The sequence below is a fragment of the Lissotriton vulgaris genome, chromosome 3_1 (genome assembly GCF_964263255.1).
Source record: "Lissotriton vulgaris chromosome 3_1, aLisVul1.2, whole genome shotgun sequence".
NCBI lineage: Eukaryota > Metazoa > Chordata > Amphibia > Caudata > Salamandridae > Lissotriton > Lissotriton vulgaris.
In genome coordinates, this window is record NC_141689.1 from 2108754644 (window position 1) to 2108770834 (window position 16191).

Below are 16191 nucleotides of genomic sequence, written 5' to 3' on the forward strand. Positions count from 1 at the left end.
GGCTTCAATTGTTAAGATCTCGTGAGTTACAGTGGCATTATATAAGCAAGTGCTATCCCCTTTTTTGAGTCAGTAAGAGGGACTACCTTGTTTTCTTCTGCAACTAATTTTGCAACAATGAAAGCACTTAGCAAGTGCAAAAGATCACTAATCAGGAAGCACTAAGGAAGCAGGTGCCAGCTAAAAAAATATTCTGTGACACATTAATTAGCCCCAAATTAATTCAGGTCACTTGAGGCAGGGAAGGTGTGCTTTGCTTTGCCACAATAATGTACACTGACTGGACAACCAGAGGGTGCTGTGATGAAACAGAGGGTGGCATGGGTGGGCCAGAGGGTGGCATGAGTAGTCAGAGAGTGGCAGTGGTGACAGAGTGGCAAACACAAAAAAAAAATCCGCAAATTCGCGAGAATTCGCGGATTTTGCGGATTGCGAGTTCGCAAATCCGCAAAATTCGCGAACGCGAGATTCGCAAAATTCGCCCATGCTTAACAAAAACACATGGTGTACCGTCCATGGCGGTAATACCAGATGTTCTGAGGCAGATTCAAAATGAATACGGTCCAGATCCGGCCTTAAATCTAGGTATGAAATTACTGAAAGATTTCAAACAGGTCTCAGCTATATTATTCGCTAACATTAAAGGTGAAGCAGCATCTGTGGCAATCCGCCAAAAGTTAAAAGAAACAGATATAACAGATCAACCATATGAGCTTGCTAGTATTATTGAAAAATCTTATGAAGAATTAGGAAGAGATAGTTTGGGTGGGAAACCAGTAAAACCTAAATTAACAGAAAATCCTGAAAAGGTGTTTATTAGAAATATTCTCACTACTCCTAAAAAGAAGTGGGAAAATACTAAACAGACACTTCCTAGAGAGCAAAGTTCTCAGTTCAGAGGAAGATCTCCCCAAAGGGGAGGTAGGTCTCCCCAACGGGAGCCCTCTGAAAAAAGGTATAACCTTAGGAATAGGGATAATTTGAAAAACCTGACAGATATCAAGATAATGATACACGTCCCTCTCGATCTTTTCAGATTTCCTCGCAGAAATTGGAAAGAAGAGGACGGTCAGAACACAAGGAAGAACGTGTCAAGTCGAAAGACAAAGAACCCTTTCACCAAAGTAAAAAAGCTCAATTTCCCAATAAGAAGGTAGCAAGTCTAAAAATCAGACATGCCGAGGATCTAGAGGACACAACTCAAGAACAGGGAGTGGGCTCAAACAATGCTAGACCGTGCAGCAGAAGTCACCATAGTTCGCAGGATCCTGAAGGATCATCTGGAGACAGTGGACTTGAATGAATGCATTCAGGTTGAAACTGCCGACACCAGGGTTAGTGTATCCCACAAGTTATATGAAGTAACACTCCAGATGGAGGGGGACATAACTAGAAAAATAAGAGCACTCTTTTGGGAAAAGCTCTCTAAGGGCTATGACATTCTACTAGCTGAACAAGATTGGCCACCTCAATTTGTCAGGAAGTGCCCATATGACGAAGAGATTATGCCAGCCTTCTCAAATCACATCCCAATTCATAAAAAATACACTTCTGCCAGAAAATGGGCAGTAGCTCAGGCTCCAGCATTATATAAAAATCATGTAGGATGGGATGAGTATTCTCCTCACCATAAAATCCAGTTAAAAAAATCAACCTGCTGCACAAAGGCAGTACCCAGTTAAGCAAGAAGCTAAAAAACAAATCAGGGAGATTTTAAATCAACTTGAATACCAAGGGGTGAATGAAACATGCACCTCGTCAATGAACAATCCTTTGTTTCCTGTCTCCAAACACGACAATTCATATTGTCTGGTATTGTATTACAGACACTTAAACTCTTGTTGCAAAACTTTTGCACTACAAAATGCACAAATATAAAACCACATTAGATATTTCGAATGGGTTTTTCTGTCAAAACATTGCACCCGAAAGCAGGCATCTGACGCTTTCTCAATTATGGGGACATAGCGACAATTTTGCCGTCTCCCCCAAGGATTCAAGAATAGTCCAGGGTTATTTTCAGCCAGGGTAACAGAGTTACTACAAACGCATGAGGATGAGGCATTATCTTATGTTGATGACATCTATCTTACAGATGACGACTTGGACAGGCACTTGAAAAGAGTGAATACCATAATACTTGGGTTCGCTTCTGAAGGGTATAAATTCAACTTTAAGAAATCACGAATTGCCCACCTCAACGTCCTATTTCTAGGATACGAGTTATCAAGTGAAGGCAAGAGCCTAGCAGCAAACTTTCTAGAGAAATGTGCGCTGCTCCAAGCTACAAAAACGCTGAAAAACTTACAGTCCATTCTAGGTTTCCTGATTTTTGGAAGAACTTATGTTCTGAATTACGCAGAAAGGGTTAAACCTCTCTATGAACTAATCAAACCTGATTTCAAACCAACTAATTGGACTCAAGCACACACAGAAATTCTGCATTCAGTCCAAACAGACAAGTTAGCAAAAACACAGTTACAGACACGCTAAAACGTTCGCAATCTTGTGATCCAAATCATCCCAGGGTGATGCGGATTCACATACCTGACCTTCAATGGGGGAGAAACAGTACCAATAGCATACAAATCACACTTTACACACAAGCTGAAATGAAGTTCACTTCTACTGAGAAAATTCTGACAGCGGTTCAAACTGCAGTATCAAAAGAGAGAGCTCTGGCGCAGGGTAAACGCATAATGATCGTTACACCTGTACCTGCCTTAGAGGCAGTGACGAAAGCAAGCATCCCAAATGCTAAAGCTTTACATCCAAGATGGATACAATGGGTTAACTCTCTTGCTGCAACAGACGTTGAATACGTTTTTGACTCCAGCTTGAAAACACAAGAATTTCTCCAACACGAACAGGAATGTCCTCTGCCGACCGAAATTCTGCCTCTTGGACATTAGGGATGTATAATCTATACAGACGGATAAGCACAACCCGCAATTGAGGGTAAACAAGCCTATAGTGCTGCATGTGCGATTGTGGAAGGTCGCTGGCGCGAAGGCAAATTCACACCTATGGTCACAAAAACTCAATCACTCGGAGACTGTACAGCTCAGCAAGCTGAAGTACAATCTTTTAAGATGGCGCTTGAAAATACCGATCGCGAATTACCCATACTCATAGTGTGCGATTCATATTACTGCGTCCAATCTTACAATGAGTATCTGCAGAACTGGGTTCAAAACGGTTTCAAAGGCGCACAAGGCGGCACAATTAAGCATAAAACGCTTTGGGAACAAGTAGTTCTTTTGCAGAAAGAACTACAAAAGACTCACGTGATTCATACACTGAGTCATCAGCGTGATGGCTTCACGTTGCAGGCAATTCATTGGCTGATGAAGCCGCGAAGGCAGCTGTGTAAACAGCTTCCGTAGCTGCAATCACTCGTCAAAAACAAACATAGACAGCGAAATAATGCAAGCTGTCGCTGCTTCAGTCAAAGACAGTGGTAAGACACTCCCAAAAGGCTTTCACAGTAAAGTACTCATATTTAACTGATGCGAATAATGTTCCTTTTGCTCGAATCCTTGGAGTGGGGGACAGAGCAATCCCAAACATGGAACACAGGTTAAGACTAATCTTAGCAGCACATGAAGGGCTCGCCTCTGCACACACAAGAGTTTCTGCCACAGTATCTTTATTAAAACAGAGATATTGGTGGCCACGCATGAGGAAACAAACTAGAAACTATGTTCTAGAATGTGAAATCTGCCAAAAAATGAAAGTTTCTACAGTGAAACGTCCTGCACAGACGCCCCTTCTGATTTCAGATAAACCTCTAGCGTGTGTTTACCTGGACCACTGTGGTCCCTTAACAAGGGACGGCAACTATACATATATCATGGTCGCAGTGGATTCCTGCACAAGATTTATTTGGATGTGTCCCCAGCGCTCGGCTGACTCCAGAACTGTTATAAAGGATTTGCAAGTCTTTATCGGCATATACGCAATCGGCACGCTACATTCTGACCAGGGTCCTGCGTTTAGCTCTCGAGCTTACAAGGAGGCTATGGTTAGCTTGGGCGTTGCATCGCGGTATTCTAGTCCCTTCCATCCTGAGGGTAATGCAGTAGTGCAAAAAAAAAAACGTGACATAAAGCAATCCATAACAGATAAGGTATTAGGTTCGGGTGATGGGTGGGTCAAACATTTAATAAGTGTCCAACATAGTCTTAACAATCTGTCAAGAAATTCTCTGGGGGGAATCACTCCTTATGAATTACTGTTTGGTACTAGAATGATAATCGAAGACCTCGATTGTCATACTTTAGTGGTGAAAAAAAAACCTTTGATGTCAACGATCGTTTGGCTGTTTTACAGGACTTAAATGAAACAAGAAGAAGTCTGAGTAACACAACACAAAAGCCAACAGCCACTGAAGAAAAAACACCTGTCCCAGCAAGACCTGTCTGGATTCCAAAGATTGGGGATCTAGTCAGGGAAAAGATAGCGGTAAAGAAGGAATTTGGGCCTTCTTACAGAAAAGCAGTACCTGTCTTAGCAATCCAAGGAACAAGATCAGTAGTACTACCGCCCCTTGCTGGTAAAAGGAGAACCGAGTCGTGTACATCGACCTGGTCAAACCACAACATGTGGCCAATAATAAGTAGTAGGCTCAGTGGACTCCCAAGATGTAGCAGAAGACCAAATCTTGCTACTTTCCAAGACGTTCAAACTGAAAGACTTCTCACCTTTGAGAAACCTGCAGTAAGAAAAGAAGGACTATGAAACAAAGCCATGGAACACATGCCTCTTGAGACCCAAAATAACAGTTTGTCAAGAAACACCTGTCTACAATGATGTAGCCTCTGACTATACCAATATGACAAAGGAAGAAGCAACTCCAAAGATTAATAAAAATCCTGATGCAATTCCAACAATTGACAGAACTGCCTCTGGCTATTTCATAACTTTGATACCTTTTCTGAGGATCCAAGTGAACCCGAAGATACGCCGGCAAATAAAACTCAAAGAAAAAACAACAGAACTCTTTCATCAACTTGAGAAAACATATCTGGTTTCACCATGGATTGAATTTTGGATTGGTTTAGGTGTATTTTTTCTCCTACTCTGGCAGATATTAGTTTTAAGCTTGGGACAAATGATAGATGGAAAATACAGTACAATGGTCACAGCAAGTCAGAAAATCAACTTGGTCCTAAAACCTCACAAATCATCCCATCATGAAAAAAGAGACCTGTCATCAGTGAACATCACAGCCGTTCCTATACCTGGTGGTATAGCATGGGATAGAACTGATTATGACATCTATGGCCTGGTGCATCTGTTGAATATTCAACACCAGTTCAAGGTTTCATTAAGTGACTTTGTATCACCCAGCACATTTTCTGATTATTGGGACTTTCAGACTATTAATAATATGATGTTAGATTTAGAAATGTCTGCAAAATTTACTGAACATGACTATTTAGAAGGGTCATCAGATTATGAACAAATGTATTGTTTTAATCATTATGGTCATCACTATTTGCACAAATCTGCAAGTCCTAGGAATGTTTTTACATATAATCAATGGGAACATTGTCCCACGCCACCAAAAGGCAGCGCAAAAACATTTCATGAAATGTTTTCGTACTTCTCAGGGTTTAATGTTACAAATCCAGAAGCGTTTTTTTAAAAAAATGTAAATAAGACAGGAATGAAAACAATGTTGACAAATACGAAACAAATTTATTCTGTAAACTTTTATGCTCAGCTGTCTACATTAGGTTTCGACTTTTGGAAAGACAACATTGAGACAAAAAACTGCCTGGGGCATAAAAGACAGGCAGATACAAGGTTTAGAGGCCTTGTTCAGAGCCTGCGTTCTACCAGACCAAATAATGTTTTTAAACGACACTGTTCAACAGACTTCTTGTCTTGGTGTGGCTAAGATAAAAGATTTAAATAAACCGTCTTTACCTAAACCCACTTCTGAGAATAATGACACTACAGAAAAGGAGGTAGACGTACCATATATTTTAACACAAAACAGAACTAATCCTGATTGGAAAAAATGGTTAATCTGGCCCACAGACACCAATAACTGTCATGATAGATTCCTGAACAAAACATAGGGGTTAAAACTGAACAGGCCAGATCCGCGACTCTAGAGATTGATTTCTTATTCTTGGGAAACAAAGTTGTCATGTTTATGCAGTTGTCAGAAACTAATCCCTTCTTGTGAATTCGAGAAGGTTTCTAGTGACCTCTGAGCTAGCTGACACTCACTATTAAGTTTAATATATTCGGTAGAGACCTAGCCGACTTCAGTCCTACGTCTAAACTACAGTATAAATTATTCCAATGCACAGAGCCTATTGGGAATATAGGAACTACACTACAAAATCACCCTCACTAAAAGATGCATTTTAACATTCTGAGTTCAGGCATACTAAACTTTATTTTCCTTCCATCTTCCCAGAGGTAGTTATGTTTATAAGATGTTATAAGCAAACTCTCCAATCTATCCTATGGGAACAGGTAGCCTTGCAATAGTGAAAAAAGGAAGATGGCAGTATTTCACTATCCGGTCATGCCACACAAACAAGGGCATGTCCTACCTTTCACATACACTGCACCCTGCCCACAGGGGTACCTTGGGCCCAACTTAGGGATGACCGATATGTAAAAAAAGGGAAGGGTAGGGTCCGGCAAGTGGGTGCACTTTCCAAGTCGACATGGCAATACTAAACTGCTCATAGATACTGCAGTGGTAGATCTGAGTTACCTTCTCAGGGCTACTCATGTGTGTGGCACGATCAGTGCTGCAGGTCCGCTAGTAGCATTTGATTTACAGACCCTGGCACACTCAGTGCACTTTACAATTTAAACAGGAGCACTTTCACTTTAACACTGAACAGCAGCGAGAAAGTGTGCAGAGACATTAAACTAGCAAAAACAGAGTCAAACCAGGTCAGATAGCAAAAAGACCGGGGAAACACGCCAAAAGATGCCAAGTCTAACACTTCCTGTTATGATTATTGGTTATAAATCCTCAATAATTAGAAATACATTGATGTCCTACTGTGTCTGCCTACACAGATATATAAAAGCGGTTAGAGGGCTTTGAGGCACAGGGCGTTATATTATGTCATACTAGGCGAATTATTGAAACAAAAATTAAGGAGGGAGGCAGGGCTCCCTATTTTTAAGAATGTGTCACCGCACTGGAATAAGCACACTGATTAATAACTGTTCTTTTGTAAGGAGAACGAATGCTTTATACAATCGGCATTTGATTTGCAGTTATGCTGTGCCTATTCATGAAAACATAGAAGACATAGTTATGTTTCTGTTCTATAGACAATGACATGTGTATTTATTATTTTTCAGAATGGAAGGATATATTCCAAGTAATTATGTAACAGAGAAAAAATCAAACAACCTAGACCAATATGAGTAAGTACATTGTTGCTTGTCTAATTATTCTAGGTCCAGCTTTTGCAGGCCACTCCATTTGTAACTTCAGCAAAGCAATTGGCCATATAGAAAACTGTATTATTGTTCTTCATTATTTTTTTTCATCACAAATCCTGCATTACTTAAAGAGAAGAAAACCATAATAGCATTAAAATTGTGTTACTTTAATGACATTGCACCAAGAAATATTGGACCAGATGTAGGTAAAGTACATTTACAGATTCTAAAATACCGAATTTTACCGATTCGGTATTTTAGAATCGGTAAATGCTATGTAGCAAAAAAATCGGTAAACATTACCGAATCGTTAAGATTCGGAATTTACCGAATCAGTATTTACTGATTCACTAATTGCCATTCATTCCTATGGGCCTGGAGACCCTTAGGAATAAATGGCAATTACTGAATCGGTAAATACTGATTCGGTAAAATAGTGAAAGAGTCAAGGGTGGCAGGGTGTCACATTGACACCCTGTTGCACCCCTGAATAGTGCTTGTGAGCACATGTGGCATACATAAATGCCCTAAGGGCATGTATGTCTGCCACTTGACACTGGTGTAAATGCACAGATTTGCATTTACAGAGGTATTCGTTATTTACCACCAACTAATAGTTGGTGGTAAATAACGAATCCTTAAAACATAGAAGCACTCTTCAAAGTTCTTCCTACATGGGTGATTCGGTAAATACAGAATTGGTAAATACCAATTCGGTAGCAAATGGCTCAATACCGGTCGGTAAACCTGAAATTTACCGAATTTCGGATTTACCGACCGGTAATGGGCCACCTACATCTGGCCCATTGTTCGATATTCTGAAGCACATATATAAGTAAGTAACATATAATAGATAGTTAAATCACGTTTTGGTTAACCGGTCTTGTACATAGATGTTATGAGTGATTTATGATGCATGTCTCAAAGACAGCATTCCTGAATATCTTATTCCACTGATTAGTTAAGTATTAGTGCCCTATATATTAGGAGATGCTGTCGATGGCGCACTTTCTTTACTCAAGTTACTGATTTATTAAGTGTGAAGCAAAATGGAATACATCCAATAGTATATCTCCTAGAAAAATATTTAATCTTGATGCTACAGCAGTGTAGTCCAGGTTGTAATAATTTGTGAAGGCAGATCGATCTTAAATACAGTGGGTGAGCAACAGGAGAGGCAGACAGAAGCACGAAGTGAAACAAAAACCAGTAAAAATAATTACATCAATGACCCAAAATGGAGCATGATTTGGAAGCCACAGCCAGACAAAATGATAGGAAGAAGGGAGAAATGTTAGATCGCAGAAGGTGTGAGGAATGAGTGGACGGTGAAAGAACATAAAGGAAAAACAGACATTGAGGAGTGGAGATACAGTTGAAAAGGGAATAAAAGTAGTGCAACACCAGTGATATCTTCTTTGTAAAGAAGGTATGGACTTTAAGAAGACCACAGGAGAGGTGTGGGATGATAAGTGAAAGAAGGAAGAATAGAATAGGGGGTACAAGGAGTATCCCCGTAAAGAAATTAAAGTCTACGTGTTCAACAACGATGAGCATGAATTGATGACTGTCATACATCATTGAGTCAGTACCTCTGCCCGGCCGTAATCTACCCCCTCCTCTACCAACCACGAGAAGTGTCCTTTTTGAGTTTGTCAACTGATGAGGCCTGCAACTGCTGGTCTACCTGCTACATATTAACCAAGCTGACATACACCTGACGGGCGGGCCACTGACAGGGATGGTTGAAGGCTCTGGGTGGCATTGCTACTGCAACTAAGGCCTGCCTTCAAATTTTGTGGACCGGGACTATTTTTTAAAATTTTATTTAGGCACTTTGTATTTCCATGGAAGCATACTGAGGGAATTGGGAACCAGTGACAGGAGGCCATTTATACGTTTTTGGGTGGCCAGCATCATCATAGTCACCATGTTAAATATGGCTGTCCTACAAAACCTCTATTTGCTCCATGTTTTGCATGTGTAAAATGATAGCTGTGTGGGTGAGTGAATACTGAGGCCATGTTTCAAATATTTTGCACATTGGCTAAGTATCAACTAGAAAATGTTCTTTATATTGAGGTTTTGATCAAAACAACAAGCTTGAACTATGCTCTTGATGTAAATAATATTATGTGGAAACTGATAGTGATAAACAAATACTGTGCAGATTTTACCCATATAAAAGTCTTACATGTTTATACTGTTATGTCACACCTAAGTACAAATGATTGGAAAAGCTTTGCTCTTGCACTGTTTTATTAATGTTTTTCTTTTCATGTTTTTTCCATTTCATTTTATTAGATGGTATTGCAGGAATGTTATTAGGAGTAAGGCAGAACAACTTCTTAAAAATGAGGTGAGTTTTACGCATTTAATAATTCTCATATATTGATATGGTGATATTATTATTATATTCTTATATAGCGCCAGATTCGACCCCCGAAGGGGTATCTCCGCGCTTGCCTTAGGAACCCGTCCTGGCTTTTCCCTGTGAGATAGCCCCTACAGGGCAACCCCAAGGTGAAAGCCAGGCATCCCGCCGCGGGGGGGCCGTTGTGGAGATTAAGCAAGCTTAATGCCCAGAGTTGCAGAGTGTGAACCCATGATTAGGTCAGGCACCGAAGCGAGAATTATCAAGTCCATGGACATTTGAGCTCAAGACCCTGCCGCGTCGGGAATTGAGCCCTGGTCCCGGGTCTGACCTCTGCTTCAGGGTCTGCCTGCTCTAACCAGTGAGCCACACTTCTCCACAAATGATATGAAAGGTAAACGTAAATTTAGGAAGGTTCAACCTAAAAAGAAGGAAAATATTACTACTAAAATTATCTGTCCACATTTTCAACTATGGCATCACTTGTCTTACATAGTGGTAGGACCAAGAACTGTGTCATTGTAGTTTTAAATCGTGGTGCTGGGAACAATATTATATTTCCTACTCGCTCAGATTTGGGCTGGTGACCATCCTGTTGTATATCCCTAAATTTCCTTTTTACCACTGTCTGGATAGAATGTAAACATACACCCCAGTTCAGTTTATGTACAGCACATACTTTTCAATTATTGCTGCATGGACCTGTAGGTACATAGCCTCAGTATAGACAGATCCTTTCCAGATTGTCGGGAAAACCACTGACTACGTTCATGAGTTATGGTAGATGCATTGCATGTAAATTGTAAATGTATCTTGGAATGTCCTGAACATCTGTTGTGGATATATTGGACATTCGTAGGATACCTCTGACAAAGGATTAGGAAGTGGCAGGTTAATTCCCCTCAAACAATGTCGTCTTGTGAGCACAATACTTTGACTACTGACCATTCACTCAGGAATCATCCTCCATGAATGAACTGTCAGGAGAGTTCACCAAAAGACCACACATTAAGATTACAGAAGCCTACCAATGATAAACAACACCTCAGGCTTTCATAGAAAACATCATCCATCCTTAAAACAGTTTCTTCAGAGCCATATGACTTGCTCACTCTAGGACAGGCTTCTCCATTGAGTATTTCATGATCTATTGGTAGCTTTTCAGCTACCTGTAAGGATATCTCTACTCATAAATTGATGTTTGGAGATAAACGTTACATTTCAGATTGAATTTCCAATTCACCTTTCTAACCATTGAGTTTGGTAACAATTATTTGAGTGCCAGTAAAGTCTTCAGGATTGGCGTATGCCTTAATATTCGAGTGATAAATCATGCCGCGTTGGGGTGAATTATTATTACCTTGGTACCAGGGGCATTACTCTTTGACTGCTATGTATTAACCATACGGATCGTTGCAAATTATTATTATTACATTACTGCTGGTAGACCTGCCTGATGCATTGATGTGCTCACAACTGATAGACTTGAATGGCACAGCCACTAATGTAATCTTGTGTGATGTGGTCACTATTACGCAAACACAACAGGTGATGGACCGAATGTGGATCAATGTCACACACTCACCCCAGTCCAAAGATCTGGGCCCAAATCCATCGTTTTTTTGCACTCCACACCACCCCGGGTTAGACAATGGCGATATGCAAATCAGCTCTGACCCTGTGCCCCATGGGAACAGTCCAGTCCGAACTACAAAAGCCATGTCCTTCCCAGAACGGAATCAAACATCCGAGGACCGGACCGGTTTCGAGGTAACACCTTTCATCAGCCCGGCTAGCTTGACTCCAGTGGTGTGGAGTACCTGGGACCCACGTCTGGGCATCCCCAGTGCACTTAGGGCAGAATATGCAAACACAACAGGTGATGGACCGAATGTGGATCAATGTCACACACTCACCCCAGTCCAAAGATCTGGGCCCAAATCCATAGTTTTTTTGCACTCCACACCACCCCGGGTTAGACAATGGCGATATGCAAATCAGCTCTGACCCTGTGCCCCATGGGAACAGTCCAGTCCGAACTACAAAAGCCATGTCCTTCCCAGAACGGAATCAAACATCCGAGGACCGGACCGGTTTCGAGGTAACACCTCTCATCAGCCCGGCTAGCTTGACTCCAGTGGTGTGGAGTACCTGGGACCCACGTCTGGGCATCCCCAGCGCACGTAGGGCGGAATATGCAAACACAACAGGTGATGGACCGAATGTGGATCAATGTCACACACTCACCCCAGTCCAAAGATCTAGGCCCAAATCCATCGTTTTTTTGCACTCCACACCACCCCGGGTTAGACAATGGCGATATGCAAATCAGCTCTGACCCTGTGTGGAGTGCAAAAAAACGATGGATTTGGGCCCAGATCTTTGGACTGGGGTGAATGTGTGACATTGATCCACATTCTGTCCATCACCTGTTTTGTTTGCAAGTGGTCACTATTACAGCACTAATATTAGTAGGTCTGGAAGATTTTTATTGAACATAAGTAGCCCTCACTACAGAAAATGTTGCTCACTGCACCGCCCGCCACAATGTCAAAAGTAAATGCACGCATTTGCATAATGAAAACGGCAGGCACCGCGCGGTGCCTGCTGCTTTCATTATGCAAATGCACGGGGGGTACCACAGGTACCCCCGTGTGCACCCCCCCACCCACCTTCACTCTGGGGACCCGCCACATTGCCGCCACAGAAAGGCTTACCGAAAACCCCATTATAATATGGCTGGCGGTGTCTGATAGACACCGCCACCATATTATTCCTTTTCCGCCCCGGCCGGAGCGGAAAAGTAGCGGGCGGTGTTTTTGACCGCTCCGGTCCCCCAAGCCATACTAATATGGCGGGGTTAAACGGAAAGACGAAATCGGGCGGATTGCCTCCGCCAGGTATGCGGTGGCCACCGCAAGCCTGGCGGAGGCAATCCGCCCGATATCGTAATGACCCCCTAAGTGCCTTAATAGAGATGCAAACGAGCTTCTTAGGCCCAGTAATAGACAGTATCTCAACTTTCAAACTACCCTGGGCATTGAGCCGTATTTATTATATAGCCAGGTCATTGGAGAGGGCCCTACTGTTTAGAATCATAACAGGCTTTTAACGCACTTTCTTGTTTCTCGTTGGTGCAGTTTGGTGGGGATCGTTCAAACATATGACGTTGTGATGATGCTTATCCTCAAACATTGACTCATTCTACTCTGTTTTGTAAATGTTATGTTTTTTATGCTAAAAAATATTTATACTCTTATTGAAAGCCAATAATTGTAGAGACTATGGATTAGCTTTTCTTGCTGACACTCTGAGATCAGCGAAACAGTCTTCCTAAAATGAATAGCTAGCTGTTTTGAAGTACTTATATGATTTTTTTTATGTGTGTGTGTACTTTTATGGTTACCGGCTGTGATTGGATAAAGTTAATATGGCTGACTGACTGCCCCGAGCTGACAGTGACAACAGACTCATTGAAACTGGCTTTGGGAGGTTACCAGGAGAAGTATAGCTCAGAGCCCCCTGATCTCCAGTGGAGGGCTAGCTGCACAACAGCCTATTGAAGCTAAGTGCCATTTGTCTGGCCTCGAATGCTTTTCTGTCATCCATCAGATGCGGATGGTAGTGGTTCTCATGGGCCACTATTGCCATGTAATACTTCAACAATCAGAACGATGTTGAGTCCTGTACTAGGGGACTTTGCGTCTTTTGGCTGAATCACAAGAACATCTTCCTGGTTCCCAACCATCTGCATGGTTCCTGAATGCTAGAGCAGATTAACGGAGTAAACGTTGTCTGGCAGACTCAAAGTGGCTTCTATAACCCAAAGTGGCTCAAGGCATCTTCAATCAGTGAGACAGCCCTAGTGGGTCCTTTCACCACTGTCAAAAATGCACAGTGTTAGCAATTTTTCACATTTGAGTATCTGCAGGAACACTCATTAGAAGACACAATCTAGCTAGACTGGAACAAGGTACTTCTATATGCCTTCCTGACCTAAAGAAGATCAAGAGTGACCATGCTCAAGTCTTCCTAATGGTCCTGAATTGAGTTAAAAGAGTGGGTTCCTGAGCATGAGCATCAGTTCTCCAGTCAGCTACTACATCAGGAGGACCTCCTGTTTCACAGAATTACAGGGTCCTCAATCTTATTCTGCTCACTTATAACTGCATGCATGGAAACTAAGCTGGGGCAATTGACTGCTTTTGGTTTGCCACCTGAAGTGGTGATTCTCATCCTCGCCGCTTGATATACCCTCCATGACAGCCGTCTATGATGAGTGCTGGGATACGTTTGGAACTTGGTGTAGTTGTCAAGACATTTGTTTGTTTTGTCTTAAGCTTAGCAGTGTTTCGCAGTTTTCACTTTAAAAGGTTATGTGTTGGTCCTTTCGGCCTGTCAACATTTGCCAGACAAACTGTCCTTCTTTCAGTTACCTGTTGTGATTAGGTTTGACAGTTGTTTCCTTCCAAACAGTATGTGATGCCACAGTGGGATCTACAATTGTCTTAACATTGCTCGGGTTTACATCCTTCAAACCTATGCATAGTTTCTCACTGGGTCTTCTGACCTTGAAGACTGTCTTCCCTGTTGCGATTAAGTCAGCTTGTCGTATAAGTGAACTGGAGACACTTTCAGTGCACCCGCTTGTATCACTTTTTTCTGGACAAATTAGTGCTGCGGACTTGGGCAAAAGCCTTGCTGAAACTTGTGAGTCACATTCATGGTAGGCAGTCATGGTGGGGTTTTCTGGTGCAAAGAAAGGAATGGCATGGCAGAAGAGGACCCTGTTGAGGTGGTAAGTTTTCTGCATTAAGATCTTCTATTTACTGGACAAAATGCAACCCCCGGGCGGAGAGCCCATTCCACTTGGGCTAAGGCTGCTACTACTGCATTTACTCATGAAGTACCTGTTCTTGATATATGCCAGATTGCAACGTGGGCGTCCATGCATAGGTTCAGGAAGACCTTACGGCTTGACAGTCGGGTCCAGCGGAAAATAAATGTTGCCTGCTTGGTTCTGCAAGACTTAGATCTGGGTTCAATCACCAGACCCTCCACCTTGGCGAGGTACTTCTTTGCTATCTATGCTAAGGTGAGGAATCTGCTTTTAGAAGTATCCATCAGAACAAGTTAATCACCTTGGGTAACGCTGTTTCCAGGGCCTGACTGGAACAGAAACTGGCCCTGGCGAACTGCTCAGCCACCCCCCGCCCCTCTCACCTGGGGTGAGGGGGAGTAAAGCTGAGCAGTTTGCATGGGCCCGTTTTGGCCGATTTTGTTACAGGCGGCCGATATTTCTGACCCCCTGTAACAAAAACGGCCCCCAGGGGCCCAAAACCAGCCCCACCCTAGCGGCCTACCAGGGAAACGCCCGGTGTCTGATATGGCCAGACCGGTCCTGGCTGTTTCTGGCACATACTTTAACTGCAGATTCTTCACTGCCTTCATATCTCCCTGTTCTGTAGAGTGCTGTCTTTTTAACACCTAAAAAGGTCTTAAGTTTGTACTTGGCACACTCTTACCAAAATTGCTCACGTTCTGCTCTGAGGGCATGGAAAGGGAAAGAACTAGAAACTGATGTCAGCTCTCATGTTTTTATTTGTCTCAGCCCTGTCACTTCTGGAGCGATATGGAGTTAACGTGGAGCCACACAACTCCACCTATTGGCTTGTGGGAGACTGTCACACAATACTCTGGATCCAGTCTGACACCTGCTGGATATTCTAAGATGAACTATATGCAGTTAGATCGAGTATCCCCCACAACAAATCTGTTCATTTTGCCCAGTTGCTTGAGCTCATCATATATGCCAGATGGTAATCTACTTCATCCAAGATGTAACGCTTTTCTGTAAAAAGAAATCTGTCAATGTTCTGAACAGTGATTTGGCATGCAAAGCATATCTTTAATCTGTTTGAAGTTCAGTTTTACCGAAAAATATTTGTGAGCTGTCCATGTTTTGTATGCACAGTACCTCTGATGTGAAGTGTAATTTGGTGTATCGCTGTTACTAGATTATTTATTGTGTTTAAGGTTCCCCTGAAGTAATTTGTATTCTAGAAATGCCAAGGTTTTTTCAGGCATGAAGTGTAATTTGCTCTACTGTTGGGATATTAAGTTGTCCATCAGAGTCCGCAGGACACGTTTCCTCTGGCTGTGCCACTGACTCCTAATCAACCTTTGGAGTGCTGATCTTCCACTCCTGGACTAACCCTCATAACACTTAGCTAGGCTGGCTGTGTAATGCCCATTACTAACTGTAACTCTGTGTCCTACTGGAAAGGACTCAGCAAGACATTTGCTACGGTTATTTCCCTTTCTTCGCTCAAGGATGGAGCCAGCACAGCTCTTACAATGGCTGGTCATGTAATGACCTCTGGGTT

General features: G+C 42.3%; 1 protein-coding gene across 2 annotated transcripts in view; it reads left to right on the forward strand.

Moving 5' to 3' along the window:
- Nucleotides 1–16191, forward strand: part of TEC (tec protein tyrosine kinase) — a 612933-nt gene that overhangs the window by 498626 nt on the left and 98116 nt on the right. For both annotated transcript variants that reach the window (XM_086962679.1, XM_086962678.1), the window contains exons 9-10: nucleotides 7348–7413; nucleotides 9736–9790. In XM_086962679.1, coding sequence (XP_086818805.1) covers nucleotides 7348–7413; nucleotides 9736–9790 — 121 coding nt within the window. The remainder of the gene's footprint in view (nucleotides 1–7347; nucleotides 7414–9735; nucleotides 9791–16191) is intronic.